We start from the raw sequence: 17,714 nt of genomic DNA on the forward strand, positions 1-17,714 counted from the left end.
CTCCTCCACATCCCAAATTAATAATATTATGTGTACATTTTGTAAAGGGAAATACCGCCACTCTCACTACTTGCTATCATGTAGGCGGTCTTTGTAAATACGAATTTGATCTTAACTGACTTGTTAAATAAAGGTTAAATGAAATAAATAAATAAAGGACACCTTCTGCCGAAGCAAGCGCAAAAATATGGTTCATATCAGGTTTTCCCAACCCTATCCTCAAACTGGCACACCTGATACAATTCATCAAGCCTTTGACTAGTCAGGTCTGCCAGTTTAGGGTTAAAACTAAAATGTGTAACTTCTGCCGGGGCCTGGGGAGAGGCTTGGGTAACACGATACCATCTAGGATAGACGCGCCCCTCTTCACAACCTGGGCTCTTCCACACATTCTAAATCCGACTGGTGAACTATGGTGAAGCTTCGACATATTTTACGAACCTTTTCAAACTATTGTCACACGTTTGAGACGTTTATAGGCGTCGAATCACGGTGAAGGTGAGTTCGAGGGTCGTTTGGCGCCTTTGCAGAAGACAATAGATGAGCTGACACCGCAGGTGACTAGCGGCACCGACGTACCTGTTGCTTGCCGCCCACATACCGTAGGTGTCGGCCCTGGTTTATTGTGTGTGGCACGAGGTAGAGGAGCGTGCGGAGTTGACGAATCCGAGAGCAGCGGGAAGATGAGGACAGCATGGCTTTGTTTCGTGTTCCTGGGGATGATGCTGCTGGGAATTGAGGCGAAGGATGTAAGCATCATACCATGTTCATGACATGCTTTTTCACTGAATATTATTGAAAAAGAAAACTGTAAGGCAGTGTTTCCCAACTGGCTAGGCGCAGGTGATTTTTTTTTGGTCCACCCAAATCTTGGTTGGACATAAGACTAAAAACATCCGCAAATCAGCTCCAAGTGATTTTAATTTTAGAAATCTGTTCCAAAGTATTCCCACTCATAATATACACATGTGATTATATACACATGTCAGCAACATTTGAAGTGATTGTTTTAGTCAAACATTATATGCTTGGGCTTCTTGCTGTCAATTTGTAGTCTACAAATTAGACTATTTGCAATTATGTTCTGGCTCCTTGACCATCTGCTCAAGAAAAAAATCAGCCAGTGCCCCCACATATTGACTCTGTACCGGTACCCCCTGTATATAGCCTCTCTACTGTTATTTTACTGCTGCTCTTTAATAATTGCTTATTTTTACTGATCTATTTTTTACTTAACAGTTATTTTTCTTAAAACTGCATTGTTGGTTAATGGCTTGTATCTCAGAGGAATTTGGAACTACAGTAATTGTTTTCCATGCCGAAACCAGATGACATGTCACTAAACAACAGGGACACACTAGAGATTCATGGATAGTGGGGCTAAGTCCCTTTTAGGGGAGTCTGGGCATACTGCCCCAGGATTTTTTTTAAAGCCCCCAAAACGTCTTTTCATCATGTATTTTTAGAGTAACAACTTGTGTAAAATCTATCAAAATAAGGTTATTTTTGATCAAGGATGGCTAAAAGTATACCTGTATCATAGTTTGTGTTAGACACTGATCTAATATGACTTAATTAAATTCTATCCAAATAAAAAAATGAAAGTCCACTCTGTCCACATCCATCCAACAAAAGGCACAAAAAGGAGAGAGGGAGAGATGGGAAGACATGCAGGTCATATTATACCATTACAAAAACTCTTTGTTAAGTTTCACCCTTTTGTTAATTGTTGCTCAAAATTAACCCAATAATTCAGACACATGGAACATTTTAACCAGTATCATCCACAATGGGGCAAAACTAAATTCAACTAATGAGCTAAATAAAATAAATGAAATAAAAATCTAATCAAATTTTTATAGTCACATGCGCCGAATACAACAGGTGTAGACCTTACAGTGAAATGCTTACTTACGAGCCCCTAACCAACAATGCAGATTCAAAAAAATATGGATAAGAATAAGTGATAAAAGTAACAAGTAATGAAAGAGCAGCAGTAAAATAACAATAGCGAGACTATATACAGGTGGGTACCGATACAGAGTCAATGTGAGGGGGCACCAGTTAGTTGAGGTAGTATGTACATGTAGGTAGAGTTATTAAAGTGACTATGCATAGATGACAACAGAGAGTAGCAGTGGTGTAAAGAGGGGGTGGGGGGCACTGCATATAGTCTGGGTAGCCATTTGACTAGATGTTCAGGAGTCTTATGGCTTGGGTGTTGAAGCAGTTTAGAAGCCTCTTGGACCTAGACTTGGCGCTCCGGTACCGCTTGCCGTATGGTAGCAGAGAGAACAGTCTATGACTAGGGTGACTGGAGTCTTTGACAATTTTTAGGGCCTTCCTCTGACACCGCCTGGTATAGAGGTCCTGGTTGGCAGGAAGCTTGGCCCCAGTGATGTACTGGGCCGTTCGCACTACCCTCTGTAGTGCCTTGCGGTCAGAGGCCGAGCAGTTGCCATACCAGGCAGTGATGCAACCAGTCAGGATGCTCTCGATGGTGCAGCTGTAGAACCTTTTGAGGATCTGAGGACCCATGCCAAATCTTTTCAGTCTCCTGAGGGGGAATAGGTTTTGTCGTGCCCTCTTCATGACTGTCTTGGTGTGCTTGGACCATGTTAGTTTGTTGGTGATGTGGACATCAAGGAACTTCAAGCTCTCAACCTGCTCCACTGCAGCCCCATCGATGAGAATGGGGCGTGCTCTGTCCTCTTTTTCCTGTAGTCCACAATCATCTCCTTTGTCTTGATCACGTTTAGAGAGAGAGGTTGTTGTCCTGGCACCACATGGCCAGGTCTCTGACCTCCTCCCTACAGGCTGTCTTGTCATTGTCGGTGATCAGGCCTACCACTGTTGTGTCATCGGCAGATTTAATGATGGTGTTGGAGTTGTACCTGGCCGTGCAGTCATGAGTGAACAGGGAGTACAGGGGGGGACTGAGCCCTGAGGGGCCCCTGTGTTGAGGATCACCGAGGCGGATGTGTTGTTACCTACCCTTACCACCTGGGGGTGGCCTGTCAGGAAGTCCAGGATCCAGTTGCAAAGGGAGGTGTTTAGTCCCAGGGTCTTTTAGCTTATTGATGAGCTTTGAGGGCACTATGGTGTTGAATGCTGAGATGTAGTCAATGAATATCATTCTCACATAGGTGTTCCTTTTGTCCAGGTGGGAAAGGGCAGTGTGGAGTGCAACAGAGGTTGTATCATCTGTGGATCTGTTAGGGCGGTATGCAAATTGGAGTGTCTGGGTGTAGGGTGTCTGGGATGATGGTGTTGATGTGAGCCATGACCAGCCTTTCAAAGCACTTCATGGCTACAGACGTGAGTGCTACGCGTCAGTAGTCATTTAGGCAGGTTACTTTAGTGTTCTTCGGCACAGGGGCTATGGTGGTCTGCTTAAAACATGTTGGTATTACAGACTCGGACAGGGAGAGGTTGAAAATGTCAGTGAAGACACTTTCCAGTTGGTCAGCGCATGCTCACAGTACACGTCCTTGTAATCCATCTGGCCCTGCGGCCTTGTGAATGTTGACCTGTTTAAAGGTCTTACTCACATCGGCTGCGGAGACCGTAATCACACAGTCTTCCAGAACAGCGGGTGCTCTCATGCATGTTTCAGTATTATTTGCCTCAAAGCGAGCATCGAAGTATTTTAGCTCGTCTGGTAGGCTCGTGTCACTGGGCAGCTCTCGGCTGTGCTTCCCTTTGTAGTCCGTAATGGTTTGCAAGCCCTGCCACATCCGACGAGCCTCAGAGTTGGTGTAGTATGACTCGATCTTAGTCCTGTATTGATACTTTTCCTGTTTTATGGTTCGTCGGAGGGCATAGCAGGATTTCTTGTAAGCTTCCGTTTTAGTGTCCCGCTCCTTGAAAGCAGCAGCTCTAGCCTTTAGCTCAGTGTGGATGCTGCTTGTAATACATGGCTTCTGATTGGGGTATGTATGTACGGTCACTGTGGTGACGACGTCATCGATGCACTTATTGATGAAGCCAATGACTGATGTGGTGTACTCCTCAATACCATCGGAGGAATCCCAGAACATATTCCAGTCTGTGCTAGCAAAACAGTCCTGTAGCTTAGCATATGCTTCCTCTGACCACTTTTTATTGATCTAGTCACTGGTGCTTCCTGCTTTAATTTTTGCTTGTAAGTAGGAATCAGGAGGATAGCATTATGGTCAGATTTGCCAAATGGAGGGTGAGGGAGAGCTTTGTATGCATCTCTGTGTGTGGAGAATAGGTGGTCCAGAGTTCTTTTTCCTCTAGTTGCATATTTAACATTTAACATTTACATTTAAGTCATTTAGCAGACACTCTTATCCAGAGCGACTTACAAATTGGTGCATTCACCTTGTGATATCCAGTGGAACAACCACTTTACAATAGTGCATCTAAATCTTTTAGGGGGGGGGGGGGGGGGTTAGAAGGGTTACTTTATCCTATCCCAGGTATTCCTTAAAGAGGTGGGGTTTCAGGTGTCTCCGGAAGGTGGTGATTGACTCCGCTGTCCTGGCGTCGCGAGGGAGCTTGTTCCACCATAGGGGTGCCAGAGCAGCGAACAGTTTTGACAAAACACACAAAACACAATCGTCTGGGGGCACATAAAACGTCTGCCTTCTTCTCCAGCGCCATCTTACAAAAACAACTGAAACATTTAATCAGATAAAGTAAGATCCCAAACAAATATTACAACCTATATCACAGAACTGCTCCTCCTGCTTCTCTCTTTTGATGCTTATTTTGTGGGTGGACGCATCAAAGTGTACCTCCTATTTTTAAAGGTGGCAAAGCAGTCAATGACACTATTGTGGCTTAATGGCCCAAGCACTTCACCCTCAATGGACATCGCTGCAAGACTTGCAAGCCTTTTCTGACCCATTGTCTTACGCAACCAGGAATGCAGCCGGCGCTGTGCTCTTCAGAAAGAAAGGAAACACATCATCCAGGAGGTTATGCACAGCAAGCATATCTTTGGGAGGACATCCAGCCTCTCTTTTCCGGGCAAGAAAGTTTCTGGCCACCAATATCTCTTTTGTTTTAAAATCAATACTGTGGTGCTTGGCAAACTCAGTTAAGCATGATGTATCTAGGATGTTTTTGGAGTTGGGGCTACATGCCTGTATGCCTTTGAGCAGACCTGCATCTACAGTCGAGAATCACTGTGTCACAATCGTCGTAAGAACATTCAGACCAAAGCGCAGGGTGAAATCGGCAATAAAGAATAATAAACAATAAAGAACAAATGAAACGTGATGTTCTGGAGTGCTCACAGGCAAATTCACAAAAACAAAACAAGATCCCACAAAACACAGTGGGAAAATGGCTGCCTAAATATGATCCCCAATCAGAGACAACGATAAACGGCTGCGTCTGATTGGGAACCATACCAGGCCAACATTGTTTTATTTCTATCTAGATTACCCACCCTAGTCACACCCCGACCTAACCAAAATAGAGAATAAAAGGCTCTCTATGGTCAGGGCGTGACAGTACCCCCCCAAAGGTGCGGACTCCGGCCGCAAAACCTGACTCTGTAGGGGAGGGTCCGGATGGGCATCTAGCGTCGGTGGCGGCTCCGGTGCGGGGCGAAGTATCCACTCCACTCACGGATCCACCAGCATTGGTGGCGACTCTGGTGCAGGACTTTGCCCCCGTCCAGACCACCAGCCGGGTATAACGCTGTGCCCGGACTGGGCCTCGGCGCAGAGGAGGACCCCGGCCATGGAGCTGGGTTGAACGCCGCACCCGGACTGGGCACCGGGCCGAGGAAGGCTCCGGTGATGGAGCTGAGTTGGCCGCCGTGCCTGGACTGGGCACCGGTGAAAAGGATGCCTCCGGCCCTGGAACGGGACTGGACGCCGTGCCTGGACATCGGCGCAGAGGAAGGCTCCGGTGATGGAGCTGAGTTGGCCGCCGTGCCTGGACTGGGCACCGGTGAAAAGGATGCTTCCGGCCCTGGAACGGGACTGGACGCCGTGCCTGGGCACCGGCGCAGAGGAAGGCTCCGGCCTGTGGACCGTCGTAGGAGATTCCGGACTGTGGACCATCGTAGGAGGTTCCGGACTGTGGACCGTCGTAGGAGGTTCTGGACTGTGAACCGTCGCCACAAGCTCTGGACTGTGAACCGTCGCCACAAGCTCTGGACTGTGAACCGTCGCCGGAAGCTCTGGACTGGGAACCGTCGCCGGAAGCTCTGGACTGGGAACCGTCGCCGGAAGCTCTGGACTAGGGACCGTCGCCGGAAGCTCTGGACTGGGGACCGTCGCCGGAAGCTCTGGACTGGGGACCGTTGCCAGAAGCTCTGGACTGTTGATGCGCACTGGAGGCCTAGTGTGTGGAGCCGGTACAGGTGGCACGGGACTGGTGACACGCACTTCAGGGCGAGTGCAGGGAGCAGGTACAGGACATGCCGGACTGAGGAGGCGTACTGGAGGCCTGATGCGTGGGACCAACACAGGATGCACCGGACTGGTGACACGCTCTTCAGGGCGAGTGCGAGGAGCTGGCACAGGACATACTGGGCTGTGGAGGCGCACTGGAGACCTGGTGCGTAGTGCCGGCACAAATCGTACCGGAACGATGACACACTTCGCATGGCGAGTGCGGGGAGCTGGCACAGGACGTACTGGGCTGTGGAGGCGCACTGGAGACCTGGTGCGTAGAGCCGGCACAAATTGTACCGGAACGATGACACACTTCGTACGGCGAGTGCGGGGAGCTGGCACAGGACGTACTGGGCTGTGGAGGCGCACTGGAGACCTGGTGCGTAGAGCCGGCACACATGGTACCGGACAAATGATATGCTCCTCAAGGCGAGTGTGGAGAGCTGGCACAGGACGTACAGGGCTGTGGAGGCGTACTGGAGACCTGGTGCGTGGAGCTGGCACAGTTTTTACCAGACTGCTAGCACGCTCCTCAGGACGAGTACAGAGAGCTGACTCAGGTGGCATCAAACAGATAACACGCTCCTTAGGGCGAATGTCGTGCATCATACACCAACACAACAACTCTCTAATTTCTCTCTCCAATTTCTCCATCAACTCACTGACGGTCTCTGACTCTCTCCGTTCACTCTCCTCCAATCTCTCCCTCGTCTCCCAGATTGGCTCTGGTTCGCTCCTCGGCTCCGCCGACCACCCCGTGTGCCCCGGGGGCTGTCCTTTGGGCTTTCCTTGTGGCCGCGAACCCTGGCGTCGTCACTGTCCTCCCTTCTCTCCTTGCGTCTACTGCCAAGGAAGGCGATCCTGTCCTGCCAGGATTTCCTCCCAAGTCCAGGATCCCTTTCCATCCAAAATCTCCTCCCAAGACCAGGATACTCTCTCCTCCTGGGCACGCTGCTTGGTCCTGTTGTGGTGGGGTCTTCTGTCACGATCGTCGTAAGAACATTCAGACCAAAGCGCAGCGTGAAATCGGTTTGACATTTTATTTGAAGTGAAGCGCACAAAAAAACAATAAAGAACAAACGAAACGTGACGTTCTGGAGTGCTCACAGGCAACTTCACAAAAACAAAACAAGATCCCACAAAACACAGTGGGAAAATGGCTGCCTAAATATGATCCCCAATCAGAGACAACGATAAACGGCTGCCTCTGATTGGGAACCATACCAGGCCAACATAGAAATAAAACAACCTTGATTACCCACCCTAGTCACACCCCGACCTAACCAACATATAGAATAAAAGGCTTTCTATGGTCAAGGTGTGACACACTGGTCAAGCTCACAAACCACCTGTCCAAGCAGGGGAGCAACAACTCTGTTTTCATTGTTTGGGAACATGACAATTCTGTGCCTAAACCCAAGGAGGTCTCCACCACAAAATCTCCCGTTTTCCTTTGTTTGTGCTTTCTTGCTGCATCTGCCTCTGGAATATTGTGAATTTCACAGAGTGCTTTGGTTCTGGCATAAGGTTCTGTGGCAAATGCATCTGTGCGTTTGCCTATCAGTGTGTCACATACAGCTTGTTTGTCACGTTGGTATAAAGGGATCGGGAGACAGGTGCAGGAATGCGCAATATGGGTTTTTATTGACCCAAATTACAGCATGCCATGTAAAGGCACGGGGGACGAAGACCAAGCAAACACATACATAAAACATAGGGTTGAAACCCAAACAAAAGAGCGAGGAGTACCTCTAATAAATAACACACGCACACAGGACGAGACCCGTAATCATCTGCGCAATCCACAATGGCACAAAAGCCAAAACACACAGCACAGGTACTCACACGCACCAACGGACATGGGAACAATAATGGAAAGCCCAATCGAAACCAAAGGGCACACTTATACAAGTACTAATCAGTGGAAATAGGGGACAGGTGTGCGTAATGAAAGCTTCTGCCAGGTCTACAGTCTCTTTCTGGAGGAACTTGTGCAGTCCCTCAGTTATAGAAAGAAGGGACTGATACATCAGTAGCAAATACACGGTGGAGTACTGATGAAGCTTTGCTCTCAGACCAACAGCCATTGGGGATCCAATGGCAGATAGACAATCAAAAATAGCAGTTAGTGTCCAGGACTGCATTTATGGACTGCAGCTGGCATGCCCAGCAAGTGTTTGAGAGCTGTACAAGTTCAGCTGATGCTATTCCAAGTTTGGACTGGGCTTTTTTGAACTTGTAGTGGTTAACTAGGGATGTACAGAAAAACGAATACACGTTCTCCAAGAAAGTGAAAAACTCAGCACTCTGAAATGTGCTTGTACACCTCCTTTGGACCCACTCATGACAGCTGCACCATCATTGGTCTGTGCAACGCACTTTAGGCCTGCAACCCCTCTCATTTGGCGCTGCTGTTGCAACTCATTTGCTATCGATTGGGTATCAAATGGCTTGATATCTGTAGGGTGCTAGTAAACGCTCCTTAACTGTCCCCTCTGTCACATACCTAACACGCAGAGCCAACTGTTCAGACTGCCCATCCCTCGCCTCATGCGCCATAATGGCATACATTCCAGGCTTTGACATCTCAGAGACTATGGTGTTCGTAATCTCTTGAGCACAGCATTCGATCATATCATTCTGAGATTCTGGAGAGCGATACGTCGCATTTGATGGAGTACTGTACTTTTGCAGGAAAGGGTCAAACTCCTTCAAAAGCTCCATACATTCAAGAAAGTTCCCTCTATTTGTGCTTTCACTAGATTCACCATTGGCACGGAAAGAGAGTCCCTGTCACCCTAACACTGAGGTGACTGCAACAATTCTCCCCATACTCCTTTCTCTCTGCAATATCACTAGCATGGGCAGATGTTAAAATCTGAGCAATGTTCCCATGATTGCTAGTTGCCTGGTAGCTTTGCCATGCCACAACACTGTCTCTGTGTGTTTGTGCCATCTCATGTTTACCGAAGATAAACAAAGCTTTTTTTCACATTTTTGCAGCCATTACTGACAAAATAATCAAATGTAATGTTTTTTCCAAAAGCTCTACATGGAAAGCAAAAAGCTGTGTTTTTGTGGACAGAGTACTCTACCCAATTGTATTTCTCAAACCAGCAGTGCTAAAATGCCCTTTTCTGTGTACCAAAACTTTCGTATGGGTAACTTTTCAGCTTCACTTGTCTGGGCCCTGTGTCTTTGTCACCTAAACCACTCTCATTTCTGGAAGGAGTTGCTGCAGCGGCTTGATTACTTTCTTTCTCTGGATCTGTTTGTTGTCCCACTCGCTCTGGATCTGTTTCTTGTCCCTCTTTCTCTGGGCATGTTTGCTCTCTCTCCCTTATACAGCTCGCATGTTGATCTTTGCCTTGCACAGAAGCCTCTCTTTCTGCATGACCCTTTAAGATATCATGAACATAATTTATTTATGCCTAACAAAAGTAAGACATATGCTGTACACATTTAACTGAAAGCTTAAACATCTACTCGCTTTTTTTATCACTAACTTTCATCAGACATGCTCCTACAGCCCTGTCAGCCTCCAGCTTCTTTCCTTCATTCTTGTCTGCTGTGTTTTGACATTAATTGTTATTAAACTTGTATTTACAGTAACTCAAGGCTTAATAGGTGATTAATCAGTTTAGGTTTGAATTAGTTTCTTTGAACTGGTAAAATCTTAATTTCTCAACGAATTGGCCTTCGGCAGAGCTGCTGGCACTGCCTCTCTTGAAGAATTTCTGTATGTCCATCTAACGTTAGTTGTTAGCTAGCCTACAGTTGAGAAATTGAGGATAATACAATGACATTGTGATCAACACTATGTCACCTTTTCTACACATCACCGACTGATAATTGTTTTGTAATGGCGTACTGAATGAAAGCAATTGAGTATGAAAAGATATGTGCATGATGTTATGTCATCTGTCTCATTTATAGCCTGGCACAGATAGCAAAACTACATTAAATACAACATTAATTAGATATCATCGCCACATAACTTATGTCGAATTTAAAAGACACCGTTAACGTTACCGTTAGCTAGCTCGCAACGTCTGTTACACTGTAGCCTACAGGCAGCCTCACATAAAAACGTATTGGTTAACAAAGCTTTGATTATGACCAAAGTCTATAGTAGTGAATACTCTCTCTCTGTTCTAACTTACAACAAATTCACACCGTAGGCTATCTGCATGAATCCGTCCTGTCAGAGCCTTTTCCTGTCCGTTTACTGTTAGTCTCAAGCCACAAAAGTAACTAACGTTAACCAAAATGTTAGCTACAAGTAGGCCTAACAGTCACTAGCGCATGCAGCAGCCTCCCCCAGGTCCTAGTGCCCACCCGGTAAGAAGTTTAAAATGCGATTGAACAGTTGCCGGGGGAAAAAAATCACAGAGAAAATATATCGACTGATATATTGATTTATTCGGGAGGGTTAATGAATATTTTAGGGGGCTAGGTCTAGCGACATCCCTGATAAGCAAACAACCAAAATATCAATAGCCACTACAATGTCAAAACATTTTTGTCATGAATTAAATACCAATTGCTTGATTTTGCGGACCCGCGACTATGATGTATCAATGTTAGTTAGCCAACATTAGCATGCTAGCGATGCTAGTCAGCATAGGTTGCTACATGATAATCAGCTTGCGTTAGCTAGCGAGCTAGCCAGCCTAGCAAGCTCTAGTCCAAGCGAAACAGATGCAACCCTGCTGGCTAACGGCTACTTAGATGACCAGTAGTGACAGTGAGGTCTCTATGAGATTCAAGGCTTTAATGAGTGCCATTGTGCAGAAATGGCAAAGAAAATACTGGTTTATGAGCTAAGTTAGCTAGCAAGATAGCTATGACAGTTACCAGTGTGCATGCACAAATGCATGACTACAAATTGCATCAAAGTCAAGAAGGCATGCAGAATGGACTGCCTCTCTGGGACTTGACTGCCCCATCTAGCTAGCTAGTAGAGGGGTACAAAAATGCTGGTGCACAGATGCATAGCTCATGCAATTATCTTCTGTTCTAGTCAATGACATTACATGTTGCAAAGTAAATACCTGCATAAAATCTCTCATTGCATGCTAGCGCATACAATCTCTAGTTGTATTTTTTTTGCATAGGAAAAGGGACTCACCCAACAAATCCTTTGAAGGGGGATACACATTAATGATAGCTTGTGACTGAGGATGAAAAACCCGGTGACCACTAGATATCCTCGTATACCCATGTTTAGATCAAATGCACCTGATTTTTAAATCAGTACTGTGTGAATGAGAAGGCCAAACTATTTTGAGGTATCTATAAGTGTTTTTTATACTCAGCAGGTAGGGGCCTATATGGAAGCCCTAAAGCCCAAGACATAGACTCTTGCAATTATCTAGTTTGAACGACTTAGTATCTTGTTTGAACAGCTTTTTTCTAAGTTGTTCAAACAAGATACAATCTGTGCACAAGGCGAGACCCAAATGCAGACACAGGAGGCAGATGGTTGGAGTCTTACAATGTTTATTCATCCAAAGGGATAGGCAAGAGATTGGTCGTAGACAGGCAAAAAGGTCAAAACCAGATCAGAGTCCAGGAGGTACAGAGTGGCAGACAGGCTTGTGGTCAAGGCAGGCAGAATGGTCAGGCAGGCGGGTACAAAGTCCGGGAACAGGCAAGGGTCAAAACCGGGAGGACTAGAAAAAGGAGAATGCAAAAAGCAGGAGAAGGGGAAAACCGCTGGTTGATTTGAAAACATACAAGACTAACTGGCACAGAGAGACAGGAAACACAGAGATAAATACACTGTGGAAAATAAGCGACACCTGGAGGGGGTGGAGACAATCACAAGGACAGGTGAAACAGATCAGGGCGTGACAGATACTTAGTTGTTTGAACAAGTTACCTTGTTTGAACAACTTAATTGTTATTTTGTCTTATTAGGCCTAATTTGTTATGCAGCTTGTCAGACCTGTAGTGCTGGCTTGCTGCAGCCATTCATTCACTGATTCCATGCATTGACATGATTATTCATTGACAGTTCTTTGATAGCCTAAAGCAGGGCTGCTTTTGAGCATGTACTGTAAGTGGGCAAGTGTGGAGCGAGGAGTAGAGCGTAGTTGAGCAGATTTTTAAAAAATGGCGTCTGCGTTGTCTTTTCGCTCTGGTACTGCTTAGCCACATGCTCTGGGCATGCTCTGCCTTGCATTTTCCATTTCCTTTACCACTATTCTTTTAATTAGGCCTATTTGGTTGTAATAATTTAGCCTACCCCACTCACAGTAGCCTATATCAAGTTTATATTCTACTTTCTAACTTTCTGACCTCGCAGTAAACAACTCATTGGCCTCAGCCTAGTCCACTTGAATCTCCTCTAATGCTCTCCCCATTCACAGTAGAAGCATGAAACAAGGTTCTAAAGACTGTTGACATCTAGTGGAAGCCTTAGGAAGTGCAAAATGACCCCACAGACACTGTAGTTTAGATAGGCAATCACTTGAAAAACTACAAACCTCAGATTTCCCGCTTCCTGGTTGGATTTGTCTCAGATTTTTGCCTGCCATATGAGTTCTGTTATATTCACAGACATCATTCAAACAGTTTTAGAAACGTCAGAGTGTTTACTATCCAAGTCTACTAATAATATGCAAATATTTGACTCTGGGCCTGAGGAGCAGGCAGTTTACTCTGGGCACGCTTTTCATCCGAGCGTGAAAATACTGCCCCCTGTCCCAAACAGTTTTTAAGTAGATTACTGCTATGTGACTTGTTTCAGGAATCTAGGCGTATGTTGCGCGTCACTACTTCACAGGAGCGCCATTTGAACATAAACTTTTTTTTAAAATCAATATGTGTTTTTTGGCAGAAATGTCTTCTGGAACATGTGAATTTTCATGTGCCTTAATAACAAACGTGTATGCCATCTGTAAATACGAATACATTTTTTAAATTACGAGCCTAGTTGGTTTAGCTACAGAAAAAGTCAGCAACCTACCCACTAGCCATGATTGGCTGAGATAATGAGTGGTCTGGACATGCTGAGAGACGAGTTCAGATTGGTCTGCCATGTAGCAAGCTTCTGTCTATAACATGAGATGGTCAGTATGTGTATGTAATGCTACTTTTTTTGATAGATGTCACATAGTAGAACTGCATAAGTGTTGCTCTACACTCTCTGGAGGACCAAGTTTTGAAATCAGTGGAATTCAAGTATGATAGCTAGTGGAGATGGAGAAAATTCTGGTGTTTGATTGCAAATATGCAGACGGAGTCAAAAAGAGGACACACAGAAGGCTGTTGTAATCCAGAGACAGGTGTTTTATATATCTTCAAACTAAGGGCAACCATGGCATCCATGACAGAGGAAGAAGCATCCATCCATGTATACGGGTAACATAGCTAGCTACATTTTCAGATATTACACATTTCAAATGTTGTCAAAAAGTCAAAATGTATTGTTAGCTGGCTGGCTGACTGGCTGGCTAGCTAGCTAACGTTACGTGTACGATCTGTGTTGTAATATTATTCGTATCTCAGAGCCATTTGCATTGCTAGTTATAGCCTAATGTTAGCTAGCTAACATTGAACCTGCTTGGTTAGCTAACTGCAGATTCATGCAGGGTAGTAACATTATGATTTGGGATTGTGGTTCATTGTTTAGCTAGCTAGCTACATGTATAAATAAATGACTCCACTATGCAAGTAACTATTTCAAAAAAATGTTTATGTCACTGCGACAACTGTCGATAGACGTAGCTGGTAAATTCGCGCAGAATAACTGCCAAATTTACGACCTCTCAACACCTGTTGAATAAGGCCGGTGTCAGTAAACGTTGGCAAAAGTGTAATTAAATTGTTGGCAGCAGCACAATTGCAGTCACCAACACTCTGAATAACAGAAAAACAGCCTAACCAGCTCTGCTAGGAAGACTAAAATGGTCAGTGAGCTGTTCTTTAATTTGTGTCTGGAAGTAGCTAGCAGGCTAGCCATCGTTAGCCAGTTAGCTTGGGTGCTTGACTGCTGTTAGGCAGAACGCTCGGATCAACCCTACACCTCAGCCAGAGCGTTCAGTGTGCGCTCTGAATGCTCCGAGACCGAAATGCTCTAAATTTACAAACGGACAATCTGACAACGCTACGAGTGTACGAACGCCCATAGCACACTCTAGCACTCCAGATTAAATTATGAACACACCCGTAGTATAAACCAGCCTTTAGTCTTGAAATCTTTGGTTGTTTAGTACATAGCCTCACGTGAATCCTCAGAGATGGGTGGGTCTAAAGCTTAAGAGGGTGTGAACGATGCTGAATGGGTGTAGACAAAGAAGAGCTCTCCAGTACATACCAAAATATTCAAGGGCCATTTTCCCCAAAATTTGGTTACAAGTTTATCAATTGTCAAAGCAGAATTACTTTCTCATTGTTCCTCAACTGTAGTGTATGATATATAATTTTCTAGCTCTGAGTCTCTACTTTTATCCAATGTAAAAAAACACAATTTCAAATTTTGCTACATAAGATCGAGCCGGTCGGTCACATATATTGATTATGCCCAAAAATAGCCTACATTTTGCCATTGATTTAATATACTATATTTTCGAGGCAATACAAATAGTTCCTTTCCAGCAATAAATGTCACTCCCTAAACCGCCTGACAAACTTGAAGAAAAGTGTTGATCACTATGTACAGCAGAATCCGAAAAGCCTTCAACAGGAAGTTATCTTTGTGACCATTCTCCGTTGAGTTTTCAAACCGGTCTTTGATACTTGATAGTAGCCAGTAGCTTTTGGAAAATAAAATTACACAGGCTTTTTTAACTAATGAACAGTTTAATTGTTTGTATTTATCACCACCAAATGGTTTGAAATACTGAACAATAATACAGTTGATATTGATAAATGGAGCATCAATTCACTAGTTTGGATTTTGAATCATGTATGGCGAGACTGGATCATTCGCCGGAGACAATAGACCTTGTTTGCTACCTAGCTAGCTTTAGTGATGGGAAACCGAGGCTTTCTGAAGCCTTTGGGGCTTTCACCAAATCATGCAGAAAAACAGTTAATTATTCAGAGAATTTAACACAATGCACATTAGTGACATCTGCTGGTCAGCAATGAAAAGCAGCGGTTGATGTTTATATAAGTTTTTTCACACTATTCATCAAATCTCTATGGCGCAGCGGTTATTTGCAAGTCTTCGTAGCCTACAATAATTTATCATTGCAGGTTTGCACTTTCCTTAATGCTTCCCTTTTTTTCTGTGAATCAATTTTTTTTGCTGTGTCACATAAAAATGTTTTCAAAATAATATTACCTTCGCCGGGATTCAACCCTGTCGTCTGAGTGTTCTGGTCCCCGAGACCCCGACTCTATCTGCATCTACATGAAACAAACCTAACTACATTGTAAGTACGGTGTCCAGTAGAGGCTGGTGTTTCAAGGCAGCTTGGTATCAAAGAATGCACCGGAACTACAGCCAAATCAGTAGGATCTCGCATTTTGCAACACATGGTTTGAAAATGCAAAGTTTGTTTGCTCAAGTAAGTAACGTTACTGCTTTCCTTAATTTGTGTGTGTAGTTTTACATGTGTAACGTTAACATCAATGAGGACAATAAGCTACTGTAGCTAGCCAAGCTAGTTAACATTAATTGGCTAGCTTGCTAACATTAGATGGCTTGGTAACACTAGCTTGGCTAACACGAACTTGGCTGTTACTTGCTAGCTAGCTAGTTAAATGATGATACTGTAAATGTTAAGTTGGCTAGTTTGCTATCTGATTATGACCTTGCTAGCCGAGTTACTTAGCTAGATAGCTTGCTGATGTTAGATGGTTTGTTAACGACTAGCTAGCTAACAACATTAATGTTGTATGAACATTAAGAGGAGAAAAAAAGCCCCTTTTTATTAATGTAGCTAATCTGGTGTGTCTTTCAATTAGGGCAATGGCCAGCTCCAGCATTGTATTCACCACAACACCATGTAGATTAAGTCTCAAACTGAAGGTGGCATTCTGCCTTTTCCCTACAGTTCAGCGGTTAGCTCCGCCACGACTGGCTCATGTGAACTACAATCTCAACGCTGTGTTTTAACATTTTAGAAATGTCAATAATCATCGCTTGCGATATGGCTCTTGAAACATATAGCCCTTTTATCAGCGAGAAAGTATCCTTCAAATAAAAAGATACACTTACTGTAGCAGTTTTGCACAGATCCATACAGCTATGGTTGCCTCCATCCGACAAAACTACACTTCCGCTACACTTCCCGAGTTACACTTACACAGAGGTGTTCAGCGCACGCTAGATAGCTAATTAGCACCGGTGGTTGCCTCTGTCTTCCGTCTGTTTTCCATAAACAAGCGCTGTAACATGGAGATATGGCCGTCTGGAAACACTAACCTTATAAAAGTGTGTATAAATGATTATTTCTTGCTGATATGAAAGATAAGGTCCTTATGCTTCCAAAACCGTACCACAAGCGATGTGTGTTAAATGTTCAGACCGAGCGTTGAGGCTCTTAACAAAACTCCCCCATACGTACTGTAAGACGCCTTCATGAAATTGTATTGGTCACATACACATGTTTATTAGATATTATTGCGGGGGTAGCGAAATTCTAATGATTCTCATGTTTAATGGAACTGAGAGTCATGATCCAGGGATGCATCTGGATGTTATAGCCAAGGAGGTACTGTACTGTCTGTAACGTTACATTCACTTAGCCCAGATTAGACTTTGTTCAATATTGCCCAGATTAGACTCTGTTCATTCTTGCACAGTATATACTTCATTTCAATGTAAATTTGTTTAAAACAGGGCCAGGAGTGAGACATTACAACGGGCCGAGGATGGCAAGTTTTGGCTGTAGACATGAAGATAAGAGCATACCTGCTTAATAAATGTAAATATTTATTGGAAATATCTGTCTTTACAGACTGAATGTATATGTGTGTATGTGTGTATATATATATATATATGGGGTGGGGGAGGCAAATATGTTATCATAGTGTGTCATTTGTAGTACTTATCTTGTATTTTGTAGCTTAAGTTTTTGGCTGTAATGCCAAGGACCTGAAGTCGACAGTTTGCTACCTTACATTCTGTCAAACTGTCTTGCCATCACCACAACCTGGACTGGGGCAGGTTATAAGGCCTGTTTCAGGGACTTGTTTCTGAAGACCATTCTTCACAGTAAGTTTTGATATTATTACATGTGTTACACTTGTTTTCTTTAATTTTAAGTACATTGTTAAACTTGTGTAAGACCATGTGTGATTCAAATGTAAAATGTTTCGTTGTGTATAGGAGCCATTCGGAAGAACCCTGCAACCCGGGATGCCAAAGTTGAGGGG

The 17,714-nt window shown here is 44.4% G+C and overlaps 1 protein-coding gene across 2 annotated transcripts in view; it reads left to right on the forward strand.

Moving 5' to 3' along the window:
* The first annotated feature begins 338 nt into the window (after positions 1-338).
* LOC106568707 (uncharacterized) overlaps positions 339-17,714 on the forward strand; it is a 73,107-nt gene continuing 55,731 nt past the window's right edge. Inside the window, exons 1-2 of one of the 2 annotated variants that reach the window (XM_014139282.3) lie at positions 339-498; positions 607-749. In XM_014139282.3, coding sequence (XP_013994757.3) covers positions 684-749 — 66 coding nt within the window. In that variant the 5' untranslated portion in view covers positions 339-498; positions 607-683. Of the gene's footprint in view, positions 750-17,714 lie in introns of both variants that reach the window. The other variant, XM_014139281.3, reaches the window with a different exon arrangement.

Source organism: Salmo salar, chromosome 14 (assembly GCF_965601325.2).
Source record: "Salmo salar chromosome 14, fSalSal1, whole genome shotgun sequence".
NCBI lineage: Eukaryota > Metazoa > Chordata > Actinopteri > Salmoniformes > Salmonidae > Salmo > Salmo salar.